At 43.5% G+C, this 21092-nt stretch overlaps 1 protein-coding gene across 2 annotated transcripts in view; it reads left to right on the top strand.

Moving 5' to 3' along the window:
• Positions 1-2971: 2971 nt before the first annotated feature.
• LOC114235400 (zinc finger protein 665-like) overlaps positions 2972-21092 on the top strand; it is a 427904-nt gene continuing 409783 nt past the window's right edge. Inside the window, exons 1-3 of one of the 2 annotated variants that reach the window (XM_028165906.2) lie at positions 2972-4072; positions 10540-10629; positions 12122-12248. In XM_028165906.2, the coding sequence (XP_028021707.2) occupies positions 10558-10629; positions 12122-12248 (199 nt within the window). In that variant the 5' untranslated portion in view covers positions 2972-4072; positions 10540-10557. The remainder of the gene's footprint in view (positions 4073-10539; positions 10630-12121; positions 12249-21092) is intronic. The other variant, XM_057533491.1, reaches the window with a different exon arrangement.

Genomic DNA, 21092 nt, shown 5'->3' with positions numbered 1-21092 from the left:
CCTACTTTCATATATTTCAGGAATGTTTTATAGTTTTACTCACATAGAGTATTTCTAACAGACTCACAGACGTAGAGGACAGACTTGTGGTTGTCAAGGGGGAGGGGATTAGGGGAGGGATGGAGTGGGAGTTTGGGATTAGCAGATGCGAACTATTATATATAGAATGGATAAACAACAAGGTCCTACTGTATAACTCAGGGAAATGTATTCAGTACCCTGTGATAAACCATAATAGAAATGAGTTATTTCATGTTTACTTTCTTTAGGGTTCATATTAAAAAGACTATACCTCCCTACTAAATGCCTTACATATATTGCAAAATTGATTATTCTTTAGGTGAAAATAAATCCCAAAGTCTTCTCAAGACTATATATTTACAGGGTTTGTCATCCACACCTGACAGAACGTGCAGAAATGGAAAACACAGAAAAGAGCTAACATATATCACAATTTTTAAATTAAAGTAAACTTTCTAATAGTCTCAAAATGAACATACAGATACTATGAAATTATATTTAGATATTATTGACTTAAGCATATTAGGATGTAAACAAGTTTTTCTGAAAAATATTTGAAGGTAATCCATCACAACATTTATAACTGTTATAAAGACAAATGTAGTTCCCATCAAAAATGAAAAAGAAATTTCTTTTGTGCCTTCCCTTTTTATTGTATCTATATGAGATGATGGAAGCTGATTAAACTTATTGCAATAATCATGTCACAATATATGTAAGTGAAACCATTATGCTATACACCTTAAACTTATACAGTGAAGTATATCAGTTATATCTCAATAAAACTCGGGGAAAGAGTTGGTGTTATTTATTTGTTTGTTTGTTTTGGCCGAGCCACGCGGCATGCAGGATCTCAGTTCCCTGACCAGGGATCAAACCCTCGCCCCTGCAGTGGAAGCGCAGAGTCTTAACCACTGGACCGCCAGGGAAGTCCCCAAGAGTTGGTTTTAAAAAGGCAAATAATTAAAACACTTTAGCAAAAAGAAAACAATGTAATTTATAATTTAATTGTAACAAAATATCCCTATTTTAAAAGCGATGGTTACCGACCTAAATTATCACATGCCTCAGGCCTCCAGTCTCAGACCCCGTCTTGCCGACGAAAATAATCAGTAAACACTCAATAATAAGAATAGAAATGACGTTTATTTGAGCCAAGCTGAGGACTAGCCCAGAAGCCTGCTTCCCAGATTGCTCTGCGAAACTGCTTCAGGGAAGCAGGGTTTTCAGCCACACTTTTATATCTTGTCAGGACAAAGAACATTAAACAAGTCAGGGTTACATTTCTACAGGTTTCAAAAAAAAAACAAAGAACAGATCAGCACGTACTCCAGCAAGTCAGCAAACATAGCCTTGGCACCTGGGAAAGGAGTCTTATCATCAAAGGAGAACCAGCATCTGTATCCCAAGAAGAGAGGCATTTAATCTTTATTTTTAGCATGAACACTCTTTAGTTCTGGTCAATGTGCCCTTTCCTTTAATAATTAAAGCAGATGTACAATGTATGTTTGCTAGGCTGCAAACAGGCTATTTTAGTTAACATCAAATTCGAGTTAACATCAAGTTCAAGTCAACTCATGTATAAGCCAGAATGACTTCCCTATATCTCAATATGTGAAAACTGCTTTTATCAGTCTTGTCCCTGTGAACCTCTAGAACTGAGCTCCGTGTTCAGTTGGCCTCCTGCGAGAACAGGGAATAGAAAAGGAAATGCTGTTAAGTAGGGTGTCAGTATGAAGTGGCCGAATCTGAAGAGGCAGAGTTTTGGTTTTTGTTTTGGTTTTTGTTGGGTTTTTTTCTGAAAAAAAGTATTTTTATTTTTTTATTTTTTAAATTTTTATTTTATATTGGAGTATAGTTGATTAACAATGTTGTGTTAGTTTCAGGTGTACAGCAAAGTGATTCAGTTATACATAGACATGTATCTATTCTTTTTTAAATTATTTTCCCATTAAGTTAATACAGAATATTGAGCAGAGTTTCCTGTGCTATAACAGTAGGTCCTTGTTGGTTATCTATTTTATATATAGCAGTGTGTACATGTCAACCCCAAACTCCCCCTACCTTTCCCCCCCCCCACCCACGTAACCATAAGTTCCTTCTCTAAGTCTGTGAGTCTGCTTCTGTTTTGTAAATAAGTTCATTTGTATCATTTTCTTTTAAGATTCCACATATAAGCGATATCATATGAAATTTGTCTTTCTGTTTCTGACTTACTTCACTTAGTATGATGATCTTTAGGTCCATCCATGTTACTGCAAATGGCATTCAGAGGCAGAGCTTTGTATGTCACATTCTAGTCAGCATCGCTACACAGACAACTCCAGCTCTGGTTTACTTAAACTGCTTAAATGAAATCCAATTGCAGGAAGTGTTCCTGGATCCAACCAGCGATCCCTCACCACTGAATTGCTTCAGCCTCACTAGCAGGACTGGGGCGCAACTCACTGGCACAAATAGCTTTTGACTTAAACCGTTTTCAACTTGTTAAGAGGAAAACATCTTATTAACATCATAAGTGTTTCACACAACAGTAATCTTTACGGTTAGAGACAGTAACTTAATCCAGGCAGGGAACAACGCTGCGTCATAAAACGCAAAAGACACTCAAGTATTCCTAAAGCCTAAAGCCACCCCTTCGCAGCGAGGCGGAAGGACACCTCTTTCCCAGGCTTCTCCTGGGGTCGCGTAGACCTTGGCCCCATGCCTCGCCCCTCGCGGTAGCGCTCCGCCCAGGCCCCGCCCCCGCCGCTCAACTCCTCGCGTGCGCAGTTGCCAACGGACCCGGAAGCGGAGAGCGCGGAGCGAAGGTCCCAGGCGGAGCGTAAGTTTCTTCTTTCTAGCGTAAATTTGCGCTTCACAACCCCCACCCCAACCCATCCTCTGGATGTGGGAGTCACTACGGACCTTAAAATCACCGCACCTGCCCCTCCGCCCCAAGTAAGTCCAGACGTCGCCGTCACAGGGCAGGGGTCGTTTCCGTCTGGGTTTGAAATCGCTCTGAGGCTAGTTCGTTCCTTTGGCTTTTCTTATCGCTTCTTTTTCGCTACATTTTCCTGGTTAAAATCCTTTACTGCCCTCCGCCCCCCCGTGAAGTCCTTTTCTGCGAGGTGGATTCGCTCCGCCTCAGCCTCGCCCTCTCGGCCCCTGGAGGGCAGCCATGGCCGCCCCGCTCCCGGAGAGCCGGCGTCCTCTCCCCGGTCCTGGGGTTCTGGAGAGCCCGCCCCTCTCCGGAGACCCCCTCCCTCCCTCCCCGCCCGTCTTTTTTCGTGTCTTCCTCAGGCCGGTCCTTCAGCTCCCCCTGCCTCCGCTTCTTAGCCACCCCTTCCCCTCACCCCGCATAGGGGGAGGTGACCTGGGCCAGCCGTGTGACGCTCAGTGTTCTTCGGCCTCAAATTCCACCCCGCTGGCAAATGCGCACTTCCGCTGGGCGGGCATCTTAATTCAGTCGACATCACGGTAAATATGTGGGCGAGGGGGATCAGGAGAAGCAGGGACAGAGCGGTTGACAGAGAAATAGGAAAACTAAGGTGAAAATAAGAATGAGTGAGAACAGATGGCAACGTAGAGGATGGGTGAGGGCCTGTTTCAGTGAGTACTTGGTAAGGATGTCAGTGATCTTTTAACAGTTGGAAGTGAGTTCCGTCAGTCAATTTAGTATTGCGTTTTCTTCCCTTTTATGTGATCTGTGAGCTACTAAGTAGATGTTCCTCTCAAGTACCTCTTGTCTGTTCTCTGCGAGTGATGAAGAATGGGCTGGATTGACCTGGAACCTTCTTCCAACAGAGCCCCTCTATTCATGATGAAGACGTTTGCCCAGAGCTTATTTCTCAGCTGAAATAAGCGTTTTCCCAGGAGGACCAACTTCTTGATCTCCATACTGAATGCCCGGTGTCCTTCAGTTTGCAGCTTGTGTGTGTTCCTCTCGCGATCCTGTGCCCATAGGTCTCTGTGCCTTTCAGCCCTGTTTGCTCATGCATGCATGAAGGAGAGGAGGAGAAATGGAGAAAGTGGAGAGGAGCCTGTAGGTGCCTGCCGGAGGGATACGGAAGTAAGTGTGGGCCTCTAGATGAGCCCAATGAATGGTGTGTGCACCTGTCCCAAGCAGAGCTGTGGGATCATGGGGTGTGTGGAACTGTTGGCAAGGGATGCTGCAGTTCTGGCTGGAGCATCTGCAAGTGCGTTTATGGGTGGTTGTGGGCTGCGTGGAATGGTTTGGGGTGCCCTAGTGTCTTAGCTCACGTTTCCTGGGACACAGATGCGGAGACAGATTTGCACGCATGGGTTTAATCGAGTAACTCGTGATCACACCTGTGGAGGAATGAAGGCAGTGGATTTGGCAGAGAGAAATGTATTCCTGCGATGTTGTAAGAATCAAGGCCTGAGCCGAGCCCACAGGGAGCTCTGTGTGCAGGAGGATGGTGTGTTGGTCCTAACGGGTGCCTAGAGGGTGTCCCACAGAATCCACCCCAATCAGTGACGTCTGTGGGATCTTTTGGGAAGGCAAGAATCATCATGCATCCCATATAGTAATTACAGGGAAAACCTTCAGAGATCATTTTGTGGGTTACCTTTTGTGTTTTGAGATATTTTGAGTTGCAGGTGAAGAAAGTTCCAGTAGCATTTTGGAAGATACGAAAGAGAACTTGGAGTGTTTTCTTCAAAGATGTTGGGGTCTTGTTGGGACACGTGCATCACTGGAGACACCTCTCTTAGTAGTAGTTTTTGGAGATGACAGTTTGTGCTGAGGTCACTGAATGAAAAGATGGTGTCTTCAGTCTAGTGGGTCCTCGAGGGTCTTCATGTGTACTGTTCCATCTAAATGCATGAGTTATTAGGGTTTGGAATGTTTTGTGGGGTTTCATAGTAGGATAAGGGATCATTATGGGGTGTCTTGGGAGTGTCTTGGGCCGCATGAGACTTCGTTAAGTCTGTATGACTCCAGAAGGGAAACATTGGGTCTTAAGCTGCAGATGGCAGAAAGGGTTCATAGGGAGGACCTGTGGGGGATGTGTCTATGGGCACAACTTGAGAGGGGCCATAACGCCCTATGACTCGGGGGAAGGATTGTTCCAGGAATCGGGGGCAGTCAACACCAAGGTGAATTGAAGTACAGAGGCTCATTGTTGGGAAAAGGCAGCTTCTGCTTTCTTCCTGCCAGGCCAGTGGTGGGTTCTCTACTGTCCTCTGCACATCTGTCCCAAAACACTACACTACACACACACACACACACACACACACACACACACACACACGTCACAAGGCAGCTGGGAGCAGAGGAGCAAGATGTTTTAAACTAAACGCAGAACCACTGCGAAGGGCTGCTGTGGGCTGAGCAGGGCATTTGGAGACAGGAAGGGGAGCCTCATCTGGGGAGTTACAGCCCTGGCACTTGCGGGAAAACTCAGGAGTGGGATGAAGGAAAAGCTCTGTTCACACTCACCAGTGGATCTGGGGCTCAGCAGTTAGTAGAGCGTAGAATGGGCTGAGCTGATGGGGTCAGACGACAGAAAGGAACTTGCGTTCCTACCCAGCACACACTCACCCTTCATACACGTTTCTCTGTTGTGTTCGCTAGAATGGCAGTGATGGTGGTTTCCCAGATAGGTGACTTGAGGAAGAGAAGTGTGTTCTCTCTTTGTGCCTTGCCTCCCTCAGGTCTTCCAGCTTCCCCTCTACTGTTCTGTTCAGACACCCACTTCCTGCTGTGCTTTTGCTGTTTGCACAATCCCAACCACCCCATCAAGTCAGGATTTCAGGCTGTGACCCTCCCACCCCCCGGCCCCACCGCAGCATATGGGATCTTACTTCCCTGACCAGGGATCGAACCTGCGCCCCCTGCGTTGGAAGCACAGAGTCTTAACCACTGGGCCGCCAGGGAAGTCCCAGGTTGTGATTTTTTTTTAAGCCAATGTCACTGCAGAGTGAGAAATCCTAGACACCGAGACCTTTTCTCCATTGAGGGGTCTAGGCAGCCAGGAGGCCTCTCATTTTTCTGCTGATTTTAGGTTCTTTTATTTCCGAACTGGGTCTTGCTCAGCCTTAGGCAGCTACCCCTTGGTTGAGCTCACTGCGGTCCTGGTTGAACTTACACTTGCCCTTCGCACTTGTTGAGGGTAAGGGGCTTTGTCTGGATGGAGGACCCTTGGCTAGACCTGCCTCTGCTGTTCCTGGTCAGCTCCTTCCTCACTCTTTCCAGGGCAAAGGACCCCTGCACACATCCGTCCCGTCCCCCAAAGTGAAGACCATGCCGCAGGGTGTACGAGTTTCACTCTGTTCTTCTTATTAATTTTCTGACTACATATGGAGTACGTACTGTAGTCCGGGCTTGTTTTGTCTGCATCAGGGGTAGAATGATAAGCCGGTGGAATACACTGCCCTGCCTTATCCAGGTGGTTCTTCCGTCATGGAGACAAGCACACCCTGTCACTTACTCACAGCCGTGCAAGTCAGATGCCGCAAAGCGAAGGACGGGTGCACTCATTCTCCTGTGACCCTCCACTTCCTTGCCCTCCCTGGCATCCCCATCACACCCAGCTGTGCCTCCTCTGCTGTCCCCGTGGGGCTCATCACCGCTGGAGAAAAGCACACCCCCAGACTGCCTGGTCTCACTTCAGGTTCCCGGCTCTGTTCCCTCCCATCCCCTGTGTCTGCTGCATACCTTTCCTTTACAGGCCCTCATCAGCCCAGTTCATCCTCTCCCATCTTTCCTCTCAGAGACCCTGTTTCTTCTTCATGGAGCCCCTGGAGCGAAGGGAAGAGACCTCCTCTAACTGGCTCACCCATCTGTCTCAGGGCCTGTGTTCTCTCCTCAGTACCGACTGTGAAGTCTGTCCCTGCTCCTGGCTGCGGCTGACCCTGCGATTGTGCCCTTGTTGCCAACTTCACTCTGTGTCAGGACGGCGTGGCATCCTTCCTCCACTGCATCATGTATTTGACTTTTAGGGGTTTATTTTCATCAGCATACACAAATGGTGGTGTTGCCTACCTTACACACAAAGACCAACACACACACACGCGCGCACACACACACGCCAAAACCTTTTTATGCACTCTACCATCTTTATTTTTTTAATTTTTTTTTAAAAAAGGAATTATTTATTTATTTATTTATGTCTGTGTTGGGTCTTCATTTCTGTGCGAGGGCTTTCTCTAGTTGCGGCAAGCGGGGGCCACTTCATCGCGGTGCGCGGGCCTCTCACTATCGCGGCCTCTCTTATTGCGGAGCACAGGCTCCAGACGCGCAGGCTCAGTAATTGTGGCTCACGGGCCCAGTTGCTCCGCGGCATGTGGGATCTTCCCAGACCAGGGCTCGAACCCGTGTCCCCTGCATTAGCAGGCAGATTCTCAACCACTGCGCCACCAGGGAAGCCCTTTAATTTTTTTAAAGATGTCTTATTGGAAGTTGCACTCTTCCTTTTTTTTTTTTTTAATTAATTAATTTATTTATTTTGGCTGCGTTGGGTCTTCGTTGCTGTGCGCGGGCTTTCTCTAGTTGCGGCGAGCGGGGGCTACTCTTCGTTGCGGTGCGCGGGCTTCTCATTGCAGTGGTTTCTCTTGTTGCAGAGCACGGGCTCTAGGCGTGTGGGTTTCAGTAGTTGCGGCACGCGGGCTCAGTAGTTGTGGCTCGAGGGCTCTAGAGCGCAGGCTCAGTAGTTGTGAGGCACAGGCTTAGTTGCTCCGCGGCATGTGGGATCTTCCCAGACCAGGGCTCGAACCCGTGTCCCCTGCATTGGCAGGCGGATTCTCAACCACTGTGCCACCAGGGAAGCTCACTCTACCATCTTTAAAACAAAGCATTCTTAATTAACTACATTGTCCCCACTACTATAAGTACCTTTTTTTCTATGCTCCATTTCAGATCACAATGTACTACAAACTTGTTTATGTTCTTTGTCTTCAATTCTTGCCTCTAGTTCCCCTGTGAACCCCACCCAATCAAGCTTTCACATGCACCAGCGACTGATACTTTCTTTTCCAGAGTCACCAATGACCTCCTCATCTCTCAATCCAATCATTTATTTCGTCTTCTCATCTTGCTTGTCGTATCGGCAGCGTGTTGCGCACTCGATCACTCCTTCCTTGAAAGACTGATTTTCTTGAAAGACTGATTTAACCTTTAAAAGTCTGTTTGCTTCAATTTTCTTCTCACTTCCCTGTTCCCTTCTCGCTGTCCTCTGATGAATTTTTCTGAACACCCTGGTTTCTGAACGTAGGAGCATCCAAAAGTTTTAGTCGTTGAACCTCTTCTCTTGTCTACATCCGCTGCCTTTCCTCATCATTTCTTCTCATGAGTTTTCAACACCACCTGCTCGTCTCCCAGTTTGCCGTCTCAAGCCCACATCTCTCCCTTAGAGTCTGGAATCCTGTGTCCAGCTGTCTCCTCGACATCTCTGCTGGGACATCTAACAGGCATCTCCGCCTTAATTTGTCCGAAACTGACTCCTTGAGATCCCTGGCTGTGTTCCCCCTGCCATCTAACACATCTTGCTTAAGGGCGACACTGTCCTTCCTGGGGCTCTGATGAACATTTTGGTATGTATATAAAATATATAAAACACTACATTATGTGTAATTGTTCTAAAATGTAAGATACAAATATATTAGATGTTTACTTAAAATGAATGATGGAATACGTGGTTGCTAAAATTCTTTTTTTCTTATGGAAGAAAAATGTTTGGAGACCAAGGCCCTTCCTCATCAGCTTCCCCTAGTGCCTTTCTGACCTCCCCTCCTGCCGTCTCCTCCTCCTCACCCTGCTCCAGCCACCCAAGGCTCCTTCCTTTTCCTGGGGTCAAGGTTACTACAGTCCCAGGGCCCTCACAGGGGCTGTCCCTCAGACCCAGGTGGCAAACACGCTTCCTCCCCCAGGCCTTTGGTCTGATGTCAGCGTCTCAGTGGAGCCTTCTCTGACCACCCCCCTCCCATTTAACATGCCAGCCACACCCTCCCCCCACCTCTGGTCCATAACGCCTGCTCTGCACGTTTCCTTCTGCTGCTTCCCCTTCCACTGGCTGAGTCCTGGTGAGAACCAGGCCTCAGGGGAGAGCAGACCCACAAGGAGGTGTCACACCTTTCAGAATGGCTATTAGCCAATAGATAAGAGATAACAAGTACAGGCAAGGGTGGGGATAAAAGGGAACCCTCCTACACTGTTGGTGGGAATGTAAATGGTACAGCAGGTGTGGAACTCAGTGTGGAGGTTTCTTCAAAAATGGAAAATAGGTCAGGCAGACCGCCTGGCAAGCCCATTCTGGCTGTTGACGCAAAGGAGACAGAGTCAGTATTTGGAAGGAGATGCCTGCACTCCTGTGGGCATCCCTGCATTAGCCATGGCAGCTGAGGTGTAGGAACAACACGAAGGTCTGGTGACAGATAAATGCGTAACAAAGATGTGTTATATATATATACCATGAACTATTACTATTCAGCCGTAAAAATGAAGGATCCTGCCATTTACGACACTGTGGATGAACATGGAGAACATTCTGCCAAGTAAACTAAGCCAGACCTAGAAAGACATACTGTCTGATCTCGCTTATGTGTGGAAACTGAAAAAGTTAAACTCGTAGAACCAGAGAGTAGAATGGTGGTTACCAAGGTCTGGGAGTTGGTGAAAATGGGGAGATTTTGGTCAAAGGGGTAAACTTTCAGTTGTAAAATGAGTAAGTTCTGGGGAGCTAGTGTGCAGCATGCTGACTGTAGTTAACTGTAGTGTATTTCTATATGCTTGAATTTTGCAGAGAGAGTAAATGTTACGTGTTCTCACCACACGGACACAAAATGGTAATTGTGGGTTGATGGAAGTGTAATTACTTGATTGTGGTAATTATTTCACAGTGTATGTGTCTGTCAAATGATCACATCGTACACCTTATATTTACACCTTTTTAATTCGTCAGTTATACCTCAGTTAAGCTGGAAAAGAAAAAGCAAGTGGGGGCTGTGCTGGGCTTGCCTCCTCTGAGCACTGCTCAACCCAGGCTTCCCATTAGATCGATGAGGCATTTTGCATAGACATGTTTTGTACCCTCTGACCAGGGATTCCCCTTCATGTAGTCAGTGTAGGGCCCAACCTCAATCATATTTAAGGTGCCCCAGGTGATTCCAATCCGGATCCATCACTGAGCATCGTGACTCTGGGTCCCCCCCGTTCCTGCGGGCTGAGATCTGGGCTGAGGCTGAGGGGCTCTGCTCTGCGTGGGGATGAATCAGGGCTGGTCTGTGACCTGCAGGGGGTCGTCGGGTCCAGCTGAGGTGCCCGCTGCTGCTGTGTACGTGAGGGCCTCACCAGGAGGGGAGCCTGATCTGAAGGAAAGGGTGGGAAACTCCTGTGTTGGTCTCTGTGTGGGAGTTTACTGTCCTGAGCCCCTCCTGGGACCGTGGGCAGCAGGGGACTGTCTGTTCCACATGCTGAGGTCTTCCCTGTGTGCGTGGTGGTGACTCAGGAAGGGGCTGTGACTTAGGAAGGGGGTGTGTTGATTCTTAGCATTAAACAGCATGTTTTCAACTTTCAAGATCGACCTCTAAAGACTCATGTTGTCTGAGGAAGAAGCCCGGAAGAGGAGGAAGAGGAAAGAAAAGGAGTCAGGAATGGCTCTTTCTCAGGTAAAGTCATATTCTCAGTTGTTTCTTCTGTCTGTCCTTCCTGAAATGCCCTTCTTCGGACTTGCCAGTCTTCTGTGATGCTTCAGTATGTTCTTGCTCAATAAAAGTTTTTTTTTTTTTTTTTTTAGTATTCTTTTTGTCATGATTTTTAATTATCCAAGAATTTTTCAACTCTACTATTTTGATAATTTCTTTCCTTAATCTGTTAAATTAATGTACACCACTAATAACCCTTCCAATTTTGAATCAATATTTTATTAGTGGAATAAACAAATAAACTCGGTTTGGCTTTTTTTTAATAACTACATATCTAAATTTAAATGGATAAAATTATATTTGTATTTTTGAGTAATGTATTTTATAGACATTAAAGCATTATATATTTCTTCATGTTTGTACCTATTTTTTACTAACCTACTATAGAATAATGTTGACAAACTAAATTAAGTACACTTAGTACATTTTCATTGTCCCAGAGATGTTGAAATACATTGATCAAAATGATAATTTAAAAAATCATCCAAAATACGTTGAGACAGCTGCTCTCATTTTAGTGAGTGGTGTGTCTACATGTGTGTGCATTAGTGCATGGATGTGCAAGTCCATGGCTTTTATAAAATATTATTTTATAAATAAGTTTTATATTTTTTTAGCAGTTGAAATTACATGGTACTTCTCTTTTACACTATCCCATTAATAATTTAAATAGCAAAAATGGTAACATGTGTAGACATGTATGTATTTATATATGACTTTTTATGCATTTGCACATTGTTCACCTTGTACTCATTTTAGGATTTTTCAGGGAACCCTCTGTCAGGGTACTTTTCATGCTGTACTTAACTATTTGATTGTTTAGGTTTGATTAGGGGCCGACCACCTGAGTTCAGGTGCTCGCTGTGTCATTTCCTAGCTATTTGCTCTGAGGCGAGTTTCTTAGAGTGGCTGTGACACAGTTTTCTCCTCTGTAAAGTGGGGACAGGTCTTTCTCTAATGAGCTATTATGTCGATAACAAGTTAACATATGTAAAGTCTCAAGCGTGATGCTCAGCACACAGGAAGTGTTCGCACGCGTTTCGTCATTGTTCTTGTTACCCGCGTCACAATTTTAAGATCCTGATCTCCCGGTAAAGCCACTGTGGAGTCGCCTCTGAAGACGCCACTCATGTCCTAGCTCATCTGCGTACCGAATACCCGCAATGTGTAGAACGTAATATCTGACACTGCTGTGTAGACAACCTGTGCTGCGTTTTTACTTGTATATTTCATGTATCATCCACAAAAACCAGTAATCCACACTGACTCAGAGGATATCGTAATCTTTTATGGAAGCAAAGAAACTAAAATTTCAGGCATATAACTTGCTCAAAATGCCTTTACTCAAATCTGTCAGAACTCACTCTTCAACCCAGTTGACCCTCTCTCTTCTCCTTTTATGTGACAGTAAGAACTCTCCTCATGGCCCCTTGGTGAGATGTATCTTTCATTTCAGGGACAGTTGACCTTGGAGGATGTGGCCATCACGTTCTCTCAGGAGGAGTGGGAATGCCTGGACCCTGGTCAGAGGGCCTTGTACAGGGACGTGATGTTGGAGACCTACAGGAACCTGCTCTCCCTGGGTGAGGATAACTTCCCTCTAGAAGTTGGGATCTGCCCTTGCGTATATTTGCATTTTCCCTTGTGTGCCTCTTGGGAGGCCCTGTTGTGCTTAACTGACCTGAAAGCCCTGTTGACTCAGACGTGAAAAGCTTTATGATTCGACATCAGGAGTTTAAAATTGCCTTTCTTCAGGAATCTGCCCATTTCATGATATACTAGGAGTTGTTCCAGAGCTTCAGTATTTACAAAGCCCAATGGCAAACTCTTAATATATCAGATTTCTTGTTTTCTACCCCTGTGCTTTTGATTCAGTAGTTCTAGGAAAAGAGCTAGATGTCTGCATATTATACTGTTCCCTGTGTATTCAGAAGGAGGCAGTGGATGAATTTGTGAAATGATTCTCCAGACCCATCTGTAATGTCCTCACTCCTCAGCTGAACAAGGAACTGGGATTCTGGAAACGCCACAGTACACCATGTTCCTTTCTTTTTATGAGTACGAATTTCTGTTTCTGTTGTGAATATTATCTCCATTTTGGAGCAAGGGAAAGAGCTCTGGGCTCTGGAGAGTGAAGTGAAAAATAGCAAAAAATCAAATGAATGGGAACGTATCAAAGGTGCCAACACAGGTCGGAGCTCAGAAGAGCAGAGAGGAAACCTCACCATTAATAGTGTTTGGGAAACTTTTCTTTTTTTTTTTTTTTTTTTTTTTAACAATGGTTGAGCAGTGATGGAGGGCCTCTGTGTTTTGTTTTGTTTTTTAAATTTATTTATTTTTATTTATTTATGGCTGTGTTGGGTGTTCGTTTCTGTGCGAGGGCTTTCTCCAGCTGTGGCAAGCGGGGGCCACTCTTCATCGCGGTGCGCGGGCCTCTCACTATCGCGGCCTCTCTTGTTGCGGAGCACAGGCTCCAGACGCGCAGACTCAGTAATTGTGGCTCACGGGCCCAGTTGCTCCGCAGCATGTGGGATCTTCCCAGACCAGGGCTCGAACCGTGTACCCTGCATTGGCAGGCAGATTCTCAACCACTGTGCCACCAGGGAAGCCCGGGAAACTTTTCTTAAGTGGGAGAGTTCTATGGGAAAACAGAAGTTTATTTCTTGTGAACTCTCAGAGGACATTTTTCTCCTCCCTAACTTATCACTCTGTCCTTCAGCATGTAAAATGTGTCTTTTCACCCTTCAGGGGTGCTGCAGCTCCAAAACAGACAAAGGCAGAGTTTTTATCATGATCTGCACTCCGTCATCTGGCTCCTGTGAACTCTTTGGTTCCTTGACCTTGAGGAGCATGGGACGGGATGTTTGAAAGGGGTCTCTTTTCCCCTTGGTCTCTCATTCTGTTCTTGATTGCATCAGATGCTTAGTTCTTAGTCCATGTTGATCGGAGGTGACCCCTCCACAGTCCTAACCCCTGGACCTTTCCCAGTTCCATCTCCATTTGCTGTACTTGGGAGACCTAATCAGGAGATGAGAAAACACTGGCTGCTCTTTGATTCCATCTGTCACCCAGAACCTGCATGGGGCTGTCTCAAGCCCCGTCTGCCTGTTCAAATCCCTCCACCCTTCCTCCTGTTCTATTTTTGTCACACAGCTTGAGGGTGTGTAATGGGAGGTGGGTTGGATCATCTGTGATTGTTACTTAGGAAAACTGTAAAGACGGTGGACGGAGAGATCTTCTTTTTAATCCCCAGTCCTACATGAGGGGCATATGCCAGTCTGTCAGGCTCTTCGCTTGGCATCTGTGGATAGAGCACATGGTCCCATCTCAAGATCCTACAATATCTGACCCCACATCTTGTATTTTCCTGCCTTTTGCACTACTCTATCTAGTTGGGTAATGGAGACTCTTCCAGATTTCATATTCTCTTAAGTTTGCATGAATTTGCCCCTGAAACTTGCTTCTGAAATACACAGTCCTAGGGTCTGAAATTTTATCCTATTTTTTTGCCATGATCATCCACCTTTAAGTAACGGGTGATTTTTGGTGGACTCTCCTATGGAGTGGGTTTCCTTGGTGACAAAATTCTTGATGGAGAATACTGTCACTTATATCTTGTGACGTTATCCTGCTACATAAGAAGCACCACTTGAAGCTACTGAGTAGAGTGGTCAGCATGTCCCAGGATACTGAGATGGAAAGTATCAGAGCCTGACTGATAAGTGTTTTCAGTAATCTTTCCAGTTTGGAGGAGTGTCATGAAAGCACCTCTCAAGGACACTGTGACAGTGGTGTTCACATATGCTAATGACCATCCCCTTTGTGCCACAATAAATAACACGAATTTCTGCTGGGAACAACATTTGTTATGAAGATCATATCCTCATATCTCTGAGGCTGTTGACTAAACTGTTGTCCGTACCACATTTTCTATCCTCTGTGTGTGCCATTGTTCATTCTACCTCAACACATTATTTTCAAGCAACGTAGTGAGGGAACTTACGAAGCTGAATGATGCCTTCAGTGAAGTACCGTAATTTGTTGTGTTTGAGCCGCTGCTACTCTTTGTGTTCTTTGTTTCATATTTGCAATGTGTGGGAGGGGGGGATTAGGGAGTGGATATTGTTTTCTATATTTTACAGTATTTCCTCCTTTAGAGTTGGGGGTATGGCTCAGCAGCTGTTTCCCTAAATCCTACACTTAGTCCAGAATATTTTGAAAACATATTCTTATTAATTCCTTCTACTTCTCACCTAACTGAGTACCAAATATTAAATTTATTACAGTTTTTAAGTTGGGATTTTTAATATCTTGAGAATATATGTATTTTTAATTGTCACTCTCTTAATCCCAGGAATACCATTTGATTGCCTTGCCATAATTTGTTATATAAAATTCATTGCTTTTCCTATTGTATGTTTTCAATTTTCTGTACATAATTTGTTGAATTTTATATAAATTTCACTGAGTTTTTATTTTGGGGCATGACTGTGATATTCTAATAATCATGCTCCCTGTCTAGGTTCATTGTGTCCATGTTGATACACTGAATTAATACTTATATATGCCGTTGTGTTTTATAGAAAATTTAGCCCATTTCTTGCACTTTATGAACTTCTCCACTGTTGTTTCTGACACCTGTATTTCCTGCAAAACTTCTAACGTTCTGGAAACTCCATTCCTTTTTTTTTTTTTAGTTTATTTTATATTGGAGTATAGTTGATTTACAATGTTGTGTTAGTTTCTGGTGTACAGCAAAGTGATTCATCCATACATACATGTAATAGTTTGCATCTGCTAATCCCAAACTCCCAATCCCTCTTCTGGAAATTGCATTCTTGAGTGAACACAGGAAGACCGTCTTGTTCCCCGTCTTCCTTTCCATTAGCTTCATATAAAGTGCACCTGGTCCCTGATGTCCCTCCTACTGGTGCTGTGCTGTTGTCCTCTGGCTTATCTGCTGTGTGTGCTGGTCACCACCTCTGTGCACATGGGTCTCCTCCATCGGTCTCCACGCCACAGCCAGAAAATGTTTCTGCACGGAACTGCTGTTACTACAGCGCCCATTAATACAAGTCCTTCCCCATGAGGGCCATTCACCTATTTTCTCCATAAGGTTACTTCTGTTCTCCTGATGATATTTATGAAGTCTAATTGATTAATTTTAGACATATTGCATATTATTGATTGATTCGAAATAATTATGTATCTACTAATACATAGTATTAACAGTAGAAGCACCCCCGACCTCATGTTCTTTTTTTTATTGTGTCAAATAACTTTCATAATGTTTTACATCATTTGAGCTTAGAAGAGTTAACATATACCACGTTTTTCTTGTTGTTTGACTATAGATTCAGTTGATGACCATGAGTATTTAAACTCACTTGATTTCTCCCCATTATCCCCCCTCAGCCGCCCCTAGCAAACACCATTCTGCTTTCTGTTTCCACGAAGTTGACTGTGTTTGATACCTCACATAAATGGACTCATATAGTATTTTCTGTGACTGGCTTATTTCATAACATCCTCAAGGTTCATCCATGTTGTAGCACATGACGGGATCTGAGTCTTTTGTTGTTTTGCCTGAATAATCACCTTTTTGTGCATTCATCTGTCAGTGGACACTTGGGTTGCTTCCACCTCTTAGCTATTGTGAATAATGCTTCTGTGAACATGGGTATGCAAATATCTCTTCCAGATCCGGCTTTCAATTTCTTTGTTACATATACAGGGAAATGAAATTGCTAGATCATAGGTCTCTTAGTCGGTTTTGGCTCCTCTAGCAAAGTTCCATAGACTGGGTGGCTTGTTAACCACAGAAATTTATTTCTCACGGTTCTGGAGGCTGGAAGTCTGAGATTTGGGTGCCAACATGGTTCAGTTCTGAGGAGGACCCTCTTCCCCATGCCTGGCACAGAGCTCCCCAAACCCTTGGAATTTCCTGAGTGATAACAGCAATGGGAGCATCTTTTGTTATAATGTTAGGTGTCTTGTCCTCAGTTTCTGAAATTACTTCAGAGCCATGAAGGTAGAATGGGTGTCTTGTTATTCATAACAAATCGCCTTAAGTCACAACTGAGTTTATGGTAATAAGGTGACCTTTGGAAATTCCCTCAAGAGGGGGGGCTGTCACCAGGGGAACCAGCCATGTGATTAGAAGGTTGGAACTTTCAGTCTCACCCCTGATTGGAGGGGGTTGGGGAGAGGGGCTAGAAGTTGAGTTTGCCTGCCAATAGCCACTGATTTAATCAGTCATGCCTGTGTAATGAAGCCTCCATAAAAACCCAGAAAGAGGGTTCTGAGAGCTTTCAGGTTGATGAACAGGTGGAGATTTGGGGAGGATGGTGGTCTGGGGGAAGGCGTGGAAACCCCGAACCCTTTCCCCATACTTTGCCCTATGCATCTCTTCCAGCTGGCTGTTCTTGAGTTATATCCTTTATAATAAACTGATGATCTAATAAGTAACATATTTCTCTGAGTTCTATGGAACATTCTTAACAAATAAATTGTTGGAACCTCTGATCTGTAGGCTGCTGGTCAGAAGCCCTGGTGACATCCTGGACTTGAGATTGGCATCTAAAGTGTGAGGTGGAGGGGGCAGTTTTATAACACCAAGCCCTTAACCTGTCGGATATGACTATCTCCAGGTAGATAGTGTCACAACTGAGTTCAATTGTAGGACACCCAGCTGATGCCTGAACATTGCTTGTTGGTGTGGGGATCCACCCCTACCCCCATGATGGAATTGCTGATCAGACCCTGTTAGAATTCTTTCTATATTCCCAATATTAACCTATTATCAGATACATGATTTGCAGATATTCTTCCCATACCGTATGTTGTTTTTTCACTCTCCCGAGTGTGCTTTAATGCACAATACATTGTAAATTTTGATGCAGTCCAGTTTATCCGTTTTCACTTCTGTTGCCTGTGCCTTTGATGTCATATCTGATAGATCATTGATGAATTCAGTGTCATGAAGGTTTCCTCCTGTTTTCTGCTAGGAGTCTTATACTTTTGGAGCTCATGTTTAGACGTATGTGGTGTAAGGCAGTGGTCCAGCTACATTCTTCTGCATGTGGATATTCAGTTTTCTTAACATCTTTTGTGGAATACACTATCATTCCCGCACTGACTGATCTTGACACCCTTGTGGAACATCATTTGACCATATACACGTTGTTTCTTTCTGACATTTATTTCTCTATTCTGTTCCACTGGTCTCTCTGTGCTTATGCCAGTACCACACTGTTTTGATGAGTGTAGCTTTGTGTTAAGTATTTTTTTTTTATAAATTTATTTATTTTATTTTTGTCTATTTTTGGTTGTGTTGGGTCTTTGTTGCTGTGTGCGGGCTTTCTCTAGTTGCAGTGAGCAAGGGCTACTCTTTGTTGCAGTGTGCGGGCTTCTCATTGCAGTGGCTTCTCCCATTGCAGAGCACGGGCTCTAGGGCGTGTGGGCTTCAGTAGTTGTGGTGCATGGGCTTGGTTGCTCTGCAGCACGTGGGATCTTCCCGGACCAGGGTTCGAACCCGTGTCCCCTGCATTGGCAGGCAGATTCTTAACCACTGTGCCACCAGGGAAGCCCTGTGTTAAGTATTGAAATAAGGATGTGGGAGACCTCCAACTTTATTCTCTTCAAGCTTGTTTTTGCTATTCTTTGTCTCTTGAGATTTTATATGCATCTTAGGATGAAATTGTCTATTTTATATGCATCTTAGGATGAAATTATCTAAAATCCCAAGAAACACTTGGGATTTTGCTAGGTATTTGCATTGAATATGTTGATTATTTTGGGTAGTATTGACATCTTGACAATATTGTATTCCAGTCCATGAACTTGGAATATTTTTGCATTTATTTGTATCTTTTCTAATATTTTTCAGCAATGTTTTTAGTTTACAGTGTACAAATCTTCTTCTTTGCTAAGGTTATGCGTGTTTTATTCTTTGATGTTATTGTCAGTGGAATTGTTTTCTCAGTTTTCTTTCAGATTGTTCATCGTTAATGTATAAAAACACACTTGATTTTTACATGTTGATAATATATCTTGCAACTTTTCTGAATTCATTCATTAGTTCTAGCAGGATTTTTGCAGAATCCTCAGGTCTTTCTCCACATTTGATCGTATCGGCTGGAAACAGATAATTTTCTTTCCTTTTTCTATCTGGATACCTTTTATTTCTTTTTCTTCCTATTCTGGCTAGGACTTCTAGTAATTTTTTTTCAGTAATATGTTTTATACAGATAGTGAGAGCATGTATCATTGTCTTGTTCCTGATCTTCAAGGAAAAGCTTTCAGTCTTTCAACATTGAGTATGATGTTTTGGCCATTTAATACATGTCCTTTCCTGTGTTGAGGTAGCTGTTCTGTATTCCACTTTATTGAGTGTTTTTTATCATGTTAACTTTTTTCAAATAGTTTTCCTGCATCAATTGAGATGATTGTGTAGCTTTTTTTTTTTCCTTTTACTCTTTTAATATGCAGGTTTACACGGAAAAGTTTTTATATGTTGAACCACCCTTGCATTCCAAAACTATATCCCCCTTGGTCGTGGTGTATAATTCTTTTAATGTGGTGTTGCATTTGGTTTACTATCGTTTTATTTGTGATTTTTGCATCAGTATTCATCAGAGGTATTGGTCTGTGGTTTTCTAGCAGTGTCTTTGTTTTAGTATTAGAGTAATTCTGGCCTCATAGAATGAGTTTGGAAGTATTTCCTCCACTTCATGTTTTTTTGGAAGTGTTTGAGGAAGATTGGCATTCATTGTTTTTAAATGTTGGATAGAATTCTGCAGTGAAGCTATCTGGCTTTCCTTTGTTGAATGCTTTTTGATTAGTGATTCAATCTTCTTACTAGGTATAGGTCTGTTCAGTTTTTGTATTTCTGTGTTGTTCAGTCTTCAGAGGTTGTGTTGCTGAAAATTTAGCCATTTCTCCTTGGTTTGCCACCCTTTATTTACACATAGAATTGCTTATACTATTCTCTTATAATCCTTTTGATTTCTGTAGCAGCAGTTGTAATGTTCCCTCTTTCATTTCTGATTTTAACTATGAGTCTTCTGACTTTTTCTTAATCTTGCTGAGTGTAAATTTTGTCTCTCAAAGAACCAACTTTTAGTTTTGTGATTGTAGTTTTTTAATTTTCTAGTTCCTTTATCTCTAATCTTACTCTTATTTCTTTCCTTCTGGAGCTTTGGCTCTGTTTTGGTCTTTTGAGATCTTTTTTTTCCCCGTCTTTTCTTCCTTTCTCTCTCTCTGCTTTTTTTTTTGAAATTCTTATTCACATGATAAACCAGGATCTCTTTTGTGTACTCCTTTGTATTTTCTTTTTCCCCAGGTCTGTTGACATATAATCAAACATAACATGGTGTAAATTTAAAGTGTACAGAGTGATGATTTGATATACATATAATATATTGCTAAATAATTACCACAGTTTAGTTAACACATATACATCAATTTACATAATTACAATTTTGTGTGTGTGTGGTGAGAACATTTAACATCTACTGTCTTATCAAATTCAAGTATATAATTACAGTATTGTTCACAACAGTCACCATGCTATGTATTAGATCCCCTGAACTTACTCACCTTATAACTGAAACTGCCAATCCCCAGCCCCTGCAACCACTATTCTACTCTTTTTCTAATCGTTTGGCTTTTGTTTTTGTTTTAAAATTCCACTACGTGTGATATAATTGAGGTCATACTGTATTTGTGTTTCTCTCCTGACTTATTTCACTTGGAATAATGCCCTGAAGGTCTGTCCATGCTGGTACAGATAGCAGGATTTACTACTTAATTTTTTTTATTGCTGAATAATATTCCATTGTGTGTGTAACATTTTAAAATTCATTTACATACTGTTGGACACTTAGGTTATTTCCATGTCTTGGCTATTGTAAATCATGCTGCAACAGCATGGGGGGCAGATATCTGAGGTAGTGATTTCATTTCCTTTCAGTATGCATCCAGAAGTGGGATTGCTATATCCTATGGGAGTGAAATCATGCACCTCAGATTGGGACTTGAACCCACGCAGCCGGGACTCGAACCCGGCCAAAACCCACAGTCTTCCAACTGAGATCACACACCTGGTTTCAGGACTTAATGAAGCTCAGGTTCTTGATGTCTCATCGCAGAAAGAATTCAGTGAGAAACAAAGCGATTGGTAAGAAGTGGATTCATTTAGAGAGAAACACGCTCTACAGACAGAGTGTGGGCCATCTCAGAAGGTGAGAAAAGCGCCAGGGTATGGGGTTGTCAGTTTTTATAGGAGTGGGCAATTTCATAGGCTAATGAGTGGGAGGAGTATTCCATTTATTTTAGGAAGGGGTGGAGATTTCCAGGAATTGGGCTACCGCCCACTTTTTGATCCTTATGGTCTGTGTTGGAACTGTCATGGCGCCTGTAGGTAT

The sequence above is a fragment of the Balaenoptera acutorostrata genome, chromosome 19 (genome assembly GCF_949987535.1).
Source record: "Balaenoptera acutorostrata chromosome 19, mBalAcu1.1, whole genome shotgun sequence".
Classification (NCBI taxonomy): Eukaryota; Metazoa; Chordata; class Mammalia; order Artiodactyla; family Balaenopteridae; genus Balaenoptera; species Balaenoptera acutorostrata.
Note: the sequence above shows the minus strand (reverse complement) of the source record. Positions and strands in the feature narration are given on the sequence as shown.